A 14,859-nucleotide genomic window follows, 5' to 3' on the forward strand; every position below is an offset into this window, starting at 1 on the left:
AACCCAAAGTGTGCTACAGTAGATGAGCAGACAAATATGTTCTGTACACAAAATGATATATTCAGCCTTAAGAAGGGAGGACATCCTAACACATGCTCCACAATGGATGAACATTATGCTACATGAAAACAGCCAGTCACAAAAAGACAAGTATGGTGGATTCTACTTCCACGAGGTCCTTAGAGTCATCAGATTCATGGAGACAGAGAGTACAATGGCGGGTGCCGGGGACTGAGCGGGGAGGAGAATGAAGACTTGTTCGTGGGCACAGGGCTTCAGTTGTGCACGATGAAAAGACTTTTGGCAATGAGCTGCACAACATCAGTGATGCACTTAAGCACTATGCACTGTACGCTTAAAAATGGTAAAGATGGTAAATTTTAAGTTGTGTATATTTTACCACTGTTTAAACAAAGATTCTTGGTGCTTCATGGGTTTACAGCTGAGTTCTAATAGAATTCTAATCTTAAGCCATAAACTTGCCTGTTTATTTTATAAAGTTAATATAACTTTAATTACAAATATTATAAAGATACTACAAAAATAAAACTGGAGAATGACTTCCCTTGTGCATGTAAGTGCATAATTCCTAAATTAAGTATCAGTCTAGAGAATTCAGCAATGTAGTAAAAGAAAAATACATCTGCCTAAATACAGATGGATTTGTTCCAAGAAAATAAGGATGTTCTAATATTAACTGATCAGCAACATAGTTGAAGGCAGGAGAAATTCATATGATATGTAAAAAGGTATTTGATAAAGTTTAGGAGGTAGTCCTTATTAAAGTGCTAAGTAAAAGAGTAAGGTTGGAAATTATTTAAATAAATCATGTTTACCAAAGATCAACAGATGTAATTGCTTAAATGGTGGAATATTAAAACCATTTTATTTATTTACTTTATTTCAAAGATTTATTTGAGAGAGAGAGCATGGGAGTGGGGGGAGGTGCAAAGGGAGAGGGAGAGAGAAGCTCAAGCAGACTTCACGCTGAGCACGGCCTGACGCAGGGCTCCATCCCATGCCCCGAGACCATGGCCTGAGCCAGAATCATGAGTGGGCACTTAACTGACGGAGCTACCCAGGTGCCCCAACATTAAAACCATTTCATGTAAAATCAGGAAGTAGAGATATCTACTGTCACTATTATTAAATAATGTGGTCTTGAAAGTTATACTAAATACAGTTAGACACAAATAATTTGTATAAATCTTTGAAAGGAGAAATACTAACTTTTTACTGATAAGATTATAGTTTTAAAACTACTAGATTAATAAGCTAATGTGAGGGCTACATAAATAAAACTTTTTTCTCTCAAGAAGCATCTAAAAGTCGAAAATATTCTCATAGGAATAAATGTAAATCTAAAGGCACAGTAACTATTTAGAAAACTAAATCTTAATGAGAAACATAAAACAACAAAGAGGAAAGACTTACTATATTCTTGAGTTAGAAGTCCTCTAATTCATATGTTACTAAATACAATTTTAATTAAAATATTATTGAGGATTTTTTAGTTTGCGAAAATGATATTCTGGTTCTTACAAATGAAGAGTTCCCTGAGACTATGAAAAAATTGTATGAAAGAGGATGGTAGAACTTGTCTTACCAGCATACAGAATTCTATTAGAAGCCATTGTAATCAAGCTGTGGTAGTTTTGGAGTAAAAATGGACAGATTAATGGAACAGAATAGGACCTACAGAAACAGAGTCCACTATATTTGAAGATTCAGTATAAACAAAGTGTTTTAATCTGGTAGGAAAAGGATGGATTATTTAGTAAAAGGTATTTGCTTATCTAGAGATAGTAATATTATACCCCATATTGTAACAAAAGTAAATTCCAGATGAATTAAAAACCTGAATGCAAAAAAAAATTTAAGTAAGGATAAAAGCCACTATATATACATTTTTTTAAAAAAGATTTTATTTATTTAACAGACAGAAATCACAGGTAGGCAGAGAAGCAGGCAGAGAGAGAGGAGGAAGCAGGCTCCCAGCGGAGCAGAGAGCCCGATGTGGGGCTCGATCCCAGGACCCTGGGATCATGACCTGAGCTGAAGGCAGAGGCTTTAACCCACTGAGCCACCCAGGTGCCCCTATATATACATTTTTTAAGTTTAAAATGAAGACTAGTTTCTATACCATCAAAGATTTCTCTATAAGTTGACATGAAAAAGGCCTTATGAGAGAACATCTGGGGAAAGGAGAAGATTAGACCGTTTGCAGAAAAGTCCATTGTCTAATCAACATGAGGAAGTGCTCAGTGGAATGGCAAGGGAATACAAATTAAATTCAGATTACTCCACACCTATCCGTAAGGCTTGGGAAAAAATATATAAATGCTGGAGGCGATGTAAAGAAACATGTAGTCATACATTATAGAAACGTGACTTGTCACAGCTTTTTAAGAAAGCAGTGGGAAGCAGCTCTTAGACACATGAATACCTTTGACCCATTGATTTCACCCTGAGAAATCTACTGCATGGAAATAAACAGTATGTTCTGCCCCCTTGTTTGTAATGACAGAGACCTGCAAACAAAGTGAGGGCCCTTCATTAAGAAAACAGTTGAATAATGGTACAATCACATCCTGGAATAATACACAGTCGTGAGCAACTGAATGAGAAAAACAGGAGATAGAAAAGCACATTCGGGGCGCCTGGGTGGCTCAGTGGGTTAAAGCCTCTGCCTTTGGCTCAGGTCATGATCTCAGGGTCCTGGGATCGAGCCCTGTATCGGGCTCTCTGCTCAGCAGGGAGCCTGCTTTCCCCCTCTCTCTGCCTGCCTCTCTGCCTACTTGTGATCTCTCTCTGTAAAATAATAAATAAAATCTTTAAAAAATAAAAAAAAGAAAGAAAAGCACATTCAATAGGATTCTAAATTTGTAAAACACAAGTGAAAAAAACCATACATAGGTGACTGTTACACATGTATTCATGTAAAGACTGGGAGTAAAATATAGAATATACATACACTAGAGTTAATTTGGTTGAGTAATGGGGTGGGTGAAGGAGGAAGGGAATGCTTCCTCTAAATTCATCCACTAAAAGCAAGGCTGATGCCATTTAGGTCACTCGTGTGCCTTGGGTGGAACACACACTTCCCATTCCTCATTTCTCACTCCTGTTTCCTACTAGAAAGTTTAGTCTCAAAGGTGCTGTAGGGCATTGTGGCCCCCCACTCCCATGTAGCTTGTGTAGTTAATTGCCTGTCTCTTATCAGAAGGGGGAAGATGTGGTGTGGGTGACTTATGACACATGGAAGCTCTTTAAAAAGTGAAAGTGCCTTTCTATTGTAAAATGTTCTATTTCTCTCTCTCTTTTTAGGATTTAATGAAGATACTTCGCAAGGAAGCAGATTTGAAACAAATACAGACTCTAGTACAAGGAACTCATACACGACTCAAATACTCCCAAAGTGAACTAGAGATGATTAAAAAGAAGCACCTTGCTGCTTTTTTCCGGGTAATATGGGCTTACAGAAAACTGGGTGGAGTTGAGAGCCAAGACAGAGAACTTCAGGAATTACATTTCTATACGCTATAGAAATGTACTTTTTACACTTTACCCCATGATTGAGATTATATTCTAGTTTATTTTTATGGTTGTTAATCTTGACATTCAGCTGTTCCTCCATTTACCTTACCTCAGGGACTCCCTTTAAAAAAAAAAAAAAAAGGTTTTATTCATTGTGAAAGAGAAAGCGCAAGGAGAGGGGAGCAGCAGAGGGAAAGGGAGACGCAGACTCCCCACTGAGCAGGGAGCCCCATGCGGGGCTCAATCTCAAGACTGTGGGATCATGACCTGAGCCAAAGGCAGACGCTTAACCCACTGAGCCATCCACATATCCCATAGGATTCCCTTTTTGTTCTAAAAGATATCTTCACATTTGTTTGCTTCATTGTATAAAGGTAAAACAGTTCCATTGAAAATAATCTTTCTCTTTTGTCATTAGGAACAGTCTCAGCTACAAAGTGAACTACTGAATATTGAGTCTCAGTGTGCCATGCTGAGTGAAGGCATCAAAGAGCGCCAACAAAGAATTGAAGAATTTCAAGAAAAGATAGACAAGGTCCTGAATGCTGTATTTATTACTGATGGACGTGTAAAATACAGTTGTAGACCAGATACCAGACTTAGGGCTTCTTGAGTATACTCTAAAGCAGTTTGATAAGTCCCGAGTTTTACTGGTTTGCCAAATGAGTTTCTCTGTGTCTTTGGAGAACCACTGTTGCCCCCCCGGAGAGATAATGACCAGTGTGTAGTTACTCTGCTCTCCAGCCTCTCTTTGCCCATTGTAAGAATTACAGCCTCTTTCTTCTCCCACTGTCCTTACCACCAGAAAGGAAGACCCTTTCTTTCAGATTATCTTTTAAAGTTACTCATTCCCTCAGTAATTATTTCTTGAACATTTGTTATGTATATGGGGTGCTTGGCTCTGATGCAACAAAGATTTGGTCATCTAGCCTCTGCTTATAAAATGACAGGACCTTTCCGACTTAATTCATTCTGCTCTTGATCCTCTCTAATCCTTAGAAAGTTGTCTGTCCCACTGTCACTTAATAACTTCCACCGATTGCTTTGTTCTGCCTTGTATCGCAAGATTTGAAACCACACTTCTGTTGCTCCTTAATTATCTCTTTTCCGGGTTAAGTACTCCTAATGCTTTAATCGTGGATTTAAAACCAGCTCTGGCAGCCAGCCTCTGGGTGCTCTGTTGTTTGTCAATGCCCAGAGCAAAGCTTAATGTCGGACTACTGCCCGGCCTGCGTGGAGTACCATGGCCTCAGCACGTGGAACTGACACCTTCCATAGGTTTGATTATCTAGTTATGTACATTGTAACTTGTCACTGCATCAATCATGTCCCATTCATATTTAATTTATATTCTGAAAGTTATTTTAATATGTCCTGCTGTTTAAAACAGGTCTCTCTTATCCTGTAATTATATATAAATTCAAGGCTTTAAAACTATCAAGGTTAAATGTTGTTTTGTTGGATTTGGCTCATTCTAGATCTTCCAAATCTTTCTGTCTTAATTCTATGCTCCAGTCCTTTTGGCTTCTATTGCCCGAGACTCTATAGTCATAAACACTCATATCTAAGGAATATTTTACTTATTTATGTAGAATGTTATACTATGGTGTGGCTAATATAAAGGAAATGGTGCTGATTTGGTTTCTAACACTTCATAAAGCCAAAAGGGTTAATAAAGCCATTTATGAGCTTTTTTCTTTAGTTTTTAGAGTAAGAAATTTGAAAATAGAGGGTGTAGTTTGAGGAATTAAAGAAAAAAAAAAAAAAACAGTGGCTCCTCAGAGTACAGTAATGCTTTTCAGATTAGTTTTTGGCCTAACATAGGAAATTCTTGGTGGGAAAAATTTAGGTTTAAGCATTGTCTGTATGTATACTTTCTTAAAATTAATTATTAAGCCAGTTATTTTGAAATAATTTAAAAGGTAGAAGATGAGATTTTCAAACACTTCTGTGAAGAAATTGGTGTGGAAAATATTCGTGAATTTGAGAAGAAACATGTTAAACAGCAACAAGAAATTGATCAGAAAAGGTATTTTTATTAGAAAATGTTAGTAAGCAACTCACATATATATAAGTGTAACTGCTATTTCTTTTTGTTTAGAGATTTATTTATCCATTTTAGAGAGAAAGAGTGGGGTGGGGACAAGTAGACTCCCTACTGAGTGTGGAACCCAGTGTGGGGCTTGGTCTCATGATCCAGGAGATCTTGATCTGAGCCAAAACTGAGCCATCCAGGCTCCCCTGTAACCCTAATTTCTTAATTTAAGGCAATTGCAACTGAGTGAGTCTTTATTTCAGTTCATCAAGAAATAGCTAGTAAACATTCATATTCTTATGAAGAGCTATAATTCTTTTATTCCATAATTTTTTAAAGAGAAAAAGCATAAGTATACAAAATAAGAGAATGGGGACATAATTACACACATAGCAGTTATTTTTAAAATAGTAAGATAATTTAATTATTTCTCTGTAAATACCCATGTATGTGGATAAAATTGATAATCTTCAAGAAATAACATATTCCCAAGATAGAAAAATATAAGATCAGTTGCCATAAGAGAAGAACATGAAAAGCCTCTTACCCAGCACCCTCTTCCCCAGATTCACCAGGCACATGAGGTCTCACAAAGAATCATCCTAGTAAACATCACTGTTTAAAGTTTACTGAACTAGTAAACTTTAAAGGCACAAGTAACTTCATCATTTAATATTTAAACAAATGTTCAGTATTTAAACTACTTTATACTATAGAAGAGGAAGAAACATCCTTTTATGAAATGAACATAATATTTAATAATACTGATGCAAAAATCCAAAAAATGTTATGTACACATCCCATAAGAAACTCTAAATCATTCTTATCTATAAATAATGAAATAAAATAAGGTTACCTAGAAACAAACAGTGCAACAACCCAACAAAACAATACACCATTATCTAGTGTGGACCTCATTCCAGAAATAGAAGGGTGGTTCAATATAAGAAATTATTGCTATAATTTTTACCATATTAATGATCAAAGAAGAAAAATCACACAATCAACTCTAGAGAAGATGAAGTCACTTGACAGAATTTAGCATCCGTTCTTGATTTAAAAATCTTAAATATACTTTAATCTTTTAAAAAATTTTTATTTAAATTCATTTAGCCAACATATAGTACATCATTAATTTCAGCTAGAATACACCTTCTTCTAAATCAGCATCATGTTTTCATGGAGGAACACTAGGAGTGTTCCTAGTAAAGTGAGAAATGAGCAGAATATTCGGCATCACCACTCTTACCTAATGCTCTTCTAGCAATCCCAGTCCATAGAGTTAGACAAGAAATAAGGTATAAACATTTGCAAAGGAGGAAATAAAACTTCCACTATTTGCAGGTTATATGATATATATCTAGAAATTCCTGGAAAACAAATTAGAAACTTTTTTGTTAGAAACAAAGAGAATTCAGTAATATGGCTGGATATGAATATTAACATGAAACTTAAAAATATAAAAGTTAATTTAAAAAGTTTTAGACTTTCTATATAGAAGCTACCAGGGAGACAATATGTAGGGAGAAAATACCTCAAATATTAAGAGATGAGAAAGGTAAAATACTTAGGAGTAAACTTACTAAATCCAAAAGTACATAAAGAAACCTTCAGGGGTGCCCAGCTGACTCAGTTGGTTGAGCATGCAATGCTTGATTTCGGGGTTGTGAGTTCAAGCCCCAAATTGGGGATAGACTTTACTTAATAAAAGAAATCTAATATTTTAAATAAGACAGAGAAATAATCTTGAATAAAAAGAAAAACATACTAGTTTTTTATAGGGAGACCCTATAAACAGTTTTATAAAGAAGTTGGTTCACCTTAACTTAATCTCTAATTTACATACCCTCTCAATATATGTGTGGACAAGATTTTTTTTTTTAAACAGATAAGATGATTCTAGAGTTCATATTCTGAACTAGCTAAGAAAAATCTGGGAAAGATAATGAGAAAAGACTAGAACTCCCAGACTTTGAAACATATGTAAAGTTGGATTAACTAAAATCTTGAGGTGCTTGCTCATAAATGGAGTCTAGAAATACACTCAGATCTCGAAGGGAAATTCGAGTTAATATGAAACTGGCATTTCATATCAGTGGAGAAAAAAATATACTTTCAGCAGTCATGTTGGGATACATGTGTTTGTAACCTGGATAAAAACCTACTTGGATCCCTGTCTCATTCCTTATACTCAGATTAATGTCAGCTGGATCAAAGATTTCAGTAAATAAATGAAAACATAGGAATACTAGAATGTCATAAGAAAGTTTTTAAAAATAATCTCAGATTAAGGAAGGTATGACATAAATGCTGGAAGCTGTAAAAGAAAAGATAAAATACAAATGTGTAGAAATAACAGGTTCTGCACGGCAATAGCATCACGAAGAAAACTGAGACAAATGACATTCTTGGGGGGAAAATATATGTACACGTGTGTTTAGAGAGCATGAAGAGTGGTTGCCTCCGAGGAGACTGAGAGTGTGGGATAGAGATACTTACTTTTTGTGTATCCTTACATCTTTTTAACTTCATACCACATCCATGTATTATGTTTTTGAATATAATTGCATTGGCATTATGACTATAAATTCTGAATATAAGGGTACAATAGTGACAATGACAAGATTGTATTGTAGGTTAGAGGACAGTCCCTTTGCTGGAGATACAGTCATCTTATATTTAAAAGGAGTCAAATCATACAGAAATAGGAAACAAAGCATTTATGACTGCAGATTATTTAAGGTCTCTATACTGTACTTATCTAGATGATTGGTTTCTTTTGATTGGGTGCTCCTTTTTTTCAGTTTTATCGAGATGAATTGACATACATCACTGTTTAAGGTGTATAGCATAACAAGTTGACTTACATGTATTGTAAAATGATTACTGCCTAAGTTTTGTTAATATCTATCATCTCCTATAGATATAAAAATCAAATATAATTTTTATTTTTACTTATGTTTTTACTTTATATTTTAGTTCCAATATAGTTAGCCTACAGTGTTATATTAATTTCAGGTGTATAATATAATGATTATATATATATACATATATATATATTCAATATAAGTTCATGCTCATCAAGCATGTTACACCATGCTCATCAAGGTAACTATACTCTTACTCTCCTTTATCAATTTCATACATCCTCCACCCTCCTCCCCTTGTGATAACAATTTGTTCTCTATAGGTAAGAGTCTGTTTTTCGGTTTGTCTCTTTTTTTTCCTTTGTTCATTTGCTTTGTTTCTTAAATTCCACAGTGGAGTGAAATCATATGGTGTATGTCTTTCTCTGACTGGCCTATTTCATTCAGCTTAATACTCTAGCTACATCGATGGTGTTGTGAATTGCCAGATTTCATTCTCTTTTATGGCTGAATGATATTCCATTCTGTATATCTATCCCACATCTTCTTTATCCACTCATCACCTGATGGACACTTGGGCTGTTTCCATAGTTTGGCTATTGTAAATAATGCTGCTATAAACATAGCGATGCGTATATCCCTTTGAATTAGTGTTTTCCTGTTCTTTGGGTAAATACCCAGGAGTGTGGTTACTGAATTATATGATAGTTCTATTTTTAACTTTTTAAAGAACCTCTATTCTGTTTTCCACAGTGGCTGCACCACCAAAAGTGCATAAGGGTTTCCTTTGTTCTAGATCCTTGCCAATACCTGTTGTTTCTTTTGTTTTGATTTTCACCATTCTGACAAGTGTGAGATAATATCTCACTGTTACTTATATTTTCCCGATGATGAGTGATGCTGAGCATCTTTTCATGTGTCTGTTAGCCATCTTTATGTCTTCTTTGGAGAAATGTCTGTTCATGTCTTCTGTCCTTTTATTTTATTATTTTAAGATTTTTTAAATTTATTTGAGAGAGAGTGAGCATGAGCAAGGGGGAGAGTCAGAGGGAGAGGGAGAAGCAGACTCCCCACTGAGCAGGGAGCCCAATGCAGGGCTCAATCCCAGGACCCTGAGAAGGCAGAGGCTTAACCCACTGAACCACCCAGGTGCCCTGGCCCATTTTTTAATTAGATTATTTGATTTGGGGGGCATTGAGTTGTATGAGTTCTTTATATATCATATATATATATATATATATCTTTATTGGATAGATCATTTGCAAATATCCTCTCCCATTCCGTAGGTTGTCCTTCAGTTTTGTTGACCGTTTGTTCCTTTGCTGTACAGAAGGTTTTTATTTTGATGTCCCAATAGTTTATTTTTGCCTTTGTTTGCCTTGCCTCAAGAGGCCTATCCAGGAAAAAGTTGCTGTGACCAGTGTCAGAGACATTACTGCCTGTGCTCTAGTCTAGGATTTTTATGGTTTCATGCCTAACATTTAGGTCCCTAATTCACTTTGAGTTTCTTCTTTGTTTATGGAATAAGAAAATGGCCCTGTTTGAGTCATCGGCATGTAGTCGTCCAGTTTTCCCAACACCATTTGTTGAAGAGACTGTCTTTTTCCTATTGCATATTCATGCCTCCTTTGTTGAAGATTAATTGACAGTACAGTTGTGAGTTTATTTCTGGGCTTTCTGTCCTGTTCTATTGAACTGTGGGTCTGTTTTTATGCCAGTTATGTACTGTTCTAACTACTATAACTTTATAGTATAACCTGAAATCTGGAATTGTGGTACCTCCAGTTTTGTTTTGCTTTCTCAAGATTTCTTTGGCTTTTAGGGGTCTTTTGTAGTTCCATACAAATTTTAGGATTGTTTGTTGTAGTTCTGTGAAAAATGCTATTGATATTTTGGTAAGATTGCATTAAATCTGTGGATTGCTTTGGGTAGCATAGACATTTTGACAGTATTTATTCTTCTAATCCATGAGCATGGAATATTTTTCCATTTCTTGGTATCTTCTTCAATTTCTTTCATCAGTGTTTTATAATTTTCAGAGTACAGGTTTTTGAGCTCTTTGGTTAAGCTTACTCCTGGATATTTTATTATTTTTGGTGTAATTATAAATGGGATTGTTTTCTTAATTTCTTTCTGCTGCTTCCTTATTAGTGTAGAGAAATGCAATGCATTTCTGTAGATTGATTTTGTATCCTGCAACTTTACTGAATTCATTTATCTGTCACTTCTAGTAGTTTTTTATTGGAGTCCTCAAGGTTTTCTATATATAGTATCACGTCCTCTGCAAATAAAGCTTTACTCCTTCATTACCAATTTGGATGTTTCTTATGTCTTTTTCTTATCTGGTTGCTATCACTAGGACTTCCAGTACTATTTTGAATAAAAGTGGTGAGAGTAGACATCCTCGTCTTATTCCTAACCTTATAGAATAAGCTCTCAGTTTTCCCCCATTGAGCATAATCTTAACTATGGGCTTTTGTTTTTATTTATTAGAGAAATGGGGGCTATGGGTAGAGGGGTGGAGGGAGAGGGAGACAGAGAATCTCAAACAGGCTCCATGCCCAGCATAGAGCCCAACGCGGGACTGGCTCTCCGACCCGAGATAATGATCTAAGCCAAAATTAAGAGTTGGATACTTAACTGACTGAGCCACCCAGAAGCCCCAACTGTGGTTTTCATATAATCAAGTATAATTTTTAAATTTTTTAAGAATTTGAGAGAAAGAGAGAGAGCAAGAGAAGGGGCAGAGGGAGAGGGAGAAGCAGACTCCCTGCTGAGTAGGTAGCCTAATGTGGGTCTCAATTTTGGGACTGTGACCTGAGCCGGAGGCAGATGCTTAACCAACTGAGTCACCCAGGCTCCCTCAAGTAGAATTTTTAAATACAAAAGTAGTATGTGCCTCTTGATGAACATAGAGAAAACTTTTTAAAAGATCAGTCATTATCCCATTGTCCAGAAATAAAAACCATCAATATTTTGGCCCATTTCCTTTAATTCTAATTCTCTCATGGTCCATTCATTCATTCAACACCTATTTACTGTAAGCATCCCATGAGCCAGGAACCGTTCTAGGCACTTGAGACTACAGCAGTGAACAAGGAGGGTCAAGCCCTTGCCTCTTCTATGTCCTTTGCATTTCCATGTACATTTTAGGATCAGCTCTTCAATTGTTCTTAAAAGTCTGCTGGGATTTTGATTGGGACGGTGTTAAATCCATTAATCAATTTGGGAAGAATTGACATTTTAACAGTATTCATGAACACAGTGTCTGTCTTCACCTAATGTAGATCTTCCTTAATTTCTCTCATTAATGTTCTTTGATGTTCAGTGTACAGGTCTTATATTTTGTTCAGTTTTTTGTAAGTACCTTATATCTTTATGCTATTATTTATAGAATTGTTTGTAATTATCAGTTACAAATAGATGTTCTTAGTATATTGAATTAAGATTGGTATAAGTTTTTTTAGGATTTTATTTATTTATTTATTTATTTGGAGAGAATGGGGTGAGGGACAAGAGGAAAGGAGAGAATCTCGGACTCTGCGCTGAGCACAGAATCCAACATGGGGCTTGATCTCAAGACCTTGAGATCATGACCTGGATTGAAATCAATGCTCAGCTGAGCCACCTGGGCTCCCCTAAACAGGATTAGTTGTTATAAATTGACTTTGTATCCTGTAATTTTGCTGCACTTGTTAATTCTAGGAGCTCTTTTGTAGATTCCTTAGGATTTTTTACATAGGTGATCATATTTCATTGACAAAAAATTTTATTTCTTCCTTTCCAGTTAGTGCACCTTTTATTTCTTTTTTCTTGCCTTATTGCACTAACTAGGACCTCCAGTACAATGTTGAACAAATAGACGTGGTAGGAGCACACATCCTGACTTTCTTCCAGTCTTAGGGCCACAGCATTCACTCGTTCATGGTTAAGTATGGTTTTAACATTAGGGTACCCTTTAGCAGGTTGAGATAGTTCCTTTTTATTTCTAGTTTGCTGAAATGTTTTAGGAATGAATATTGAATTCTGTAGAATACTTTTTCTGCCATTTTTTGAGTGAGTGCTTGGTTAGGGTTCTGTTGTTACTTATTAATATGGTAAATTATATTGATTGATGTTAAACCAACTTTATATACCTAGGAATAAGCACACTCAGTCATATTTGTATTTTTTATTTTGATTTGCTAAAATCAAATATTTCTGGATTTGATTTGCTAAAATTTCAGTAAGATTTTTGCATCTACATTCATGAGCATACTAATATATAGTTTTGTTTTCTTGCAACATCTTTACCATGTTTTTCTCTCAGGGTAATGTGAGACCCATAAAATAAGTCAAGAATTGTTGTCTCCTCTTGTGGTTTCTGGAAGGGTTTTTGTAGAATTTTGTATTATTCTCTCATAAAAGTTTGGTAAAATTTTCCAGTAAAGCAACTGGGGCCACCCACTTTTCTTTATGGAAGGTTTTTAGTTACAAATTCAGTTCTTTTAGTAGATATAGGGCTGGGGCGCTTGGGTGGCTCAGTCTATTAAGCTTTTGCGTTTGGCTTAGGTCATGATCCCAGGGTCCTGGGATTGAGCCCCGCATTGGGCTCCCTGCTCAGTGGGGAGCCCGTTTCTCCCTCTCCCCCTGACTCTGCTCATGCTTTCTCTTGCTATCTCTCTGTCTCAAATAAATAAATAAAATCTTTTTAAAAAATAGATATAGTGCTATTCATATTCTTTTTCCTTTCTTTTTTTTCTTTTTCTTTTCTTTTTTTTTTTTTTTTTTTAGGATCTTATTTATTTATTTGACAGAGAGCGACAGGGAGAGAGGGAACACAAGTAGGGGGAATAGAAAAGGGAGAAGCAGGCTTCCCACCAAGTAGAGAGCCCAGGGCAGGGCTCAGTCCCAGGCACAACCTAAGCTGAAGGCAGGTGCTTAATGACTGAGCCACCCAGGTGCCCCCAGGATATCATTTTTCTTGAGTGAGTTTTGGTAGTTTGTGTCTTGAGAAACTTTTGTGTTTCATCCAAGTTGTCAACTTTATTAACATAGTTATTAATAATATTTGCTTTCTGGCCTTTTTAATGTCTGTAGGATCTGTACTGGTGTCCTTTCTTTTATTTCTGATATTGGTGATTTGTCTTCTTTCTTTTCTTCTTAATGCCTAGCTGTAAGTGTATTAATTTATTATTAATCCTTTCTAAGAGCAGCTCTTGGTTTCATTGATTTTCTTTTTGTGTGTGTGTGTGATTAAAATTTTCTTATACATTTTGTTTCTTTTTTTTAATTTATTTTTTATTTATTTTCAGCATAACAGTATTCATTGTTTTTGTACCACACCCAGTGCTCCATGCAATCCATGTCCTCTCTAATACCCACCACCTGGTTCCCCCAACCTCCCACCCCCCCACCATTTAAAACCCCTCAGATTGTTTTTCAGAGTCCATAGTCTCTCATGGTTCACCTCCCCTTCCAATTTCCCCCAACTCCCTTCTCCTAACTCCCCCCATGTCCACCATGCTATTTGTTATGCTCCACAAATAAGTGAAACCATATGATAATTGACTCTGCTTGACTTATTTCACTTGGCCTGATTTTCTGTGTAGTTTGTCTGTTTCTGTGTGGTTGATTTCTGCTCTTACCTTTATTATTTTCTTTCTTCTACTTATTTTGGATTAATTGTTTTCTATTATAAGCATTCTAATTACTTATTTATTTTAAAGATTTTATTTATGTATTTGAGAGAGAGCGAGCATAAGAAGGGGGAGGGGCAAAAGGAGAGAGAGAAGCAATTTCCCCACTGAGCAGGGAGCCTAATGTGGGGCTCAGTCCCAGGACTGTGGGATCACAACCTGAGCTGAAGGCAGATGCTTAACCAACTCAGCCACGCAGACCCCCCCTGATACAAGAATTTTAAACTATATTTCTTTGTAAATATTGCTTAAGCTGTATCCTACTACTTCTGGTATGTTGTATTTTCATTCCATTCAGAATATTTTCTAATATCCCTTATGATTTCTTTCAGTGACCCATGGGGCATTTAGCAGTGTGTATTGGGTGTCAGTTAAAACCAAGTTGGTTGGTATCACTCAAGTACTCTCTGTACTTACTGGTCCTCTGGCTAGTTCAGCAAACACTGAGAGGAGTGTTGACATTTCCAAGTATACTTTTGGATCTTTTAGTTTCTTCCAGTTCTGTCAGTTTTTACTTCCTGTGTTCTACAGTGTTGTGGTTAGGTCCATACATAATTTGGGAACATTATGTCTTTTTGGTGAATTCATCCCTTCATCACTGTGAAATGCCCCTTTTTAGTCCCTATCATATTCTTTTTTCTGAAGTCTACTTGAACTTTGATAGATTTTCTTTAAAGAACTATGCCTATATATGTTCACTGGGTTTCTCATAAAAATCCTACAGGAATTCTGATTGAGATTG

General features: G+C 36.0%; 1 protein-coding gene across 2 annotated transcripts in view; it reads left to right on the forward strand.

Moving 5' to 3' along the window:
• SMC1B (structural maintenance of chromosomes 1B) overlaps positions 1-14,859 on the forward strand; it is a 75,649-nt gene that overhangs the window by 43,626 nt on the left and 17,164 nt on the right. For both annotated transcript variants that reach the window (XM_082739820.1, XM_082739821.1), the window contains exons 13-15: positions 3,328-3,465; positions 3,956-4,072; positions 5,460-5,566. In XM_082739820.1, coding sequence (XP_082595946.1) covers positions 3,328-3,465; positions 3,956-4,072; positions 5,460-5,566 — 362 coding nt within the window. The remainder of the gene's footprint in view (positions 1-3,327; positions 3,466-3,955; positions 4,073-5,459; positions 5,567-14,859) is intronic.

Source organism: Mustela nivalis, assembly GCF_964662115.1.
Source record: "Mustela nivalis genome assembly, chromosome: 7".
NCBI classification, from domain to species: domain Eukaryota; kingdom Metazoa; phylum Chordata; class Mammalia; order Carnivora; family Mustelidae; genus Mustela; species Mustela nivalis.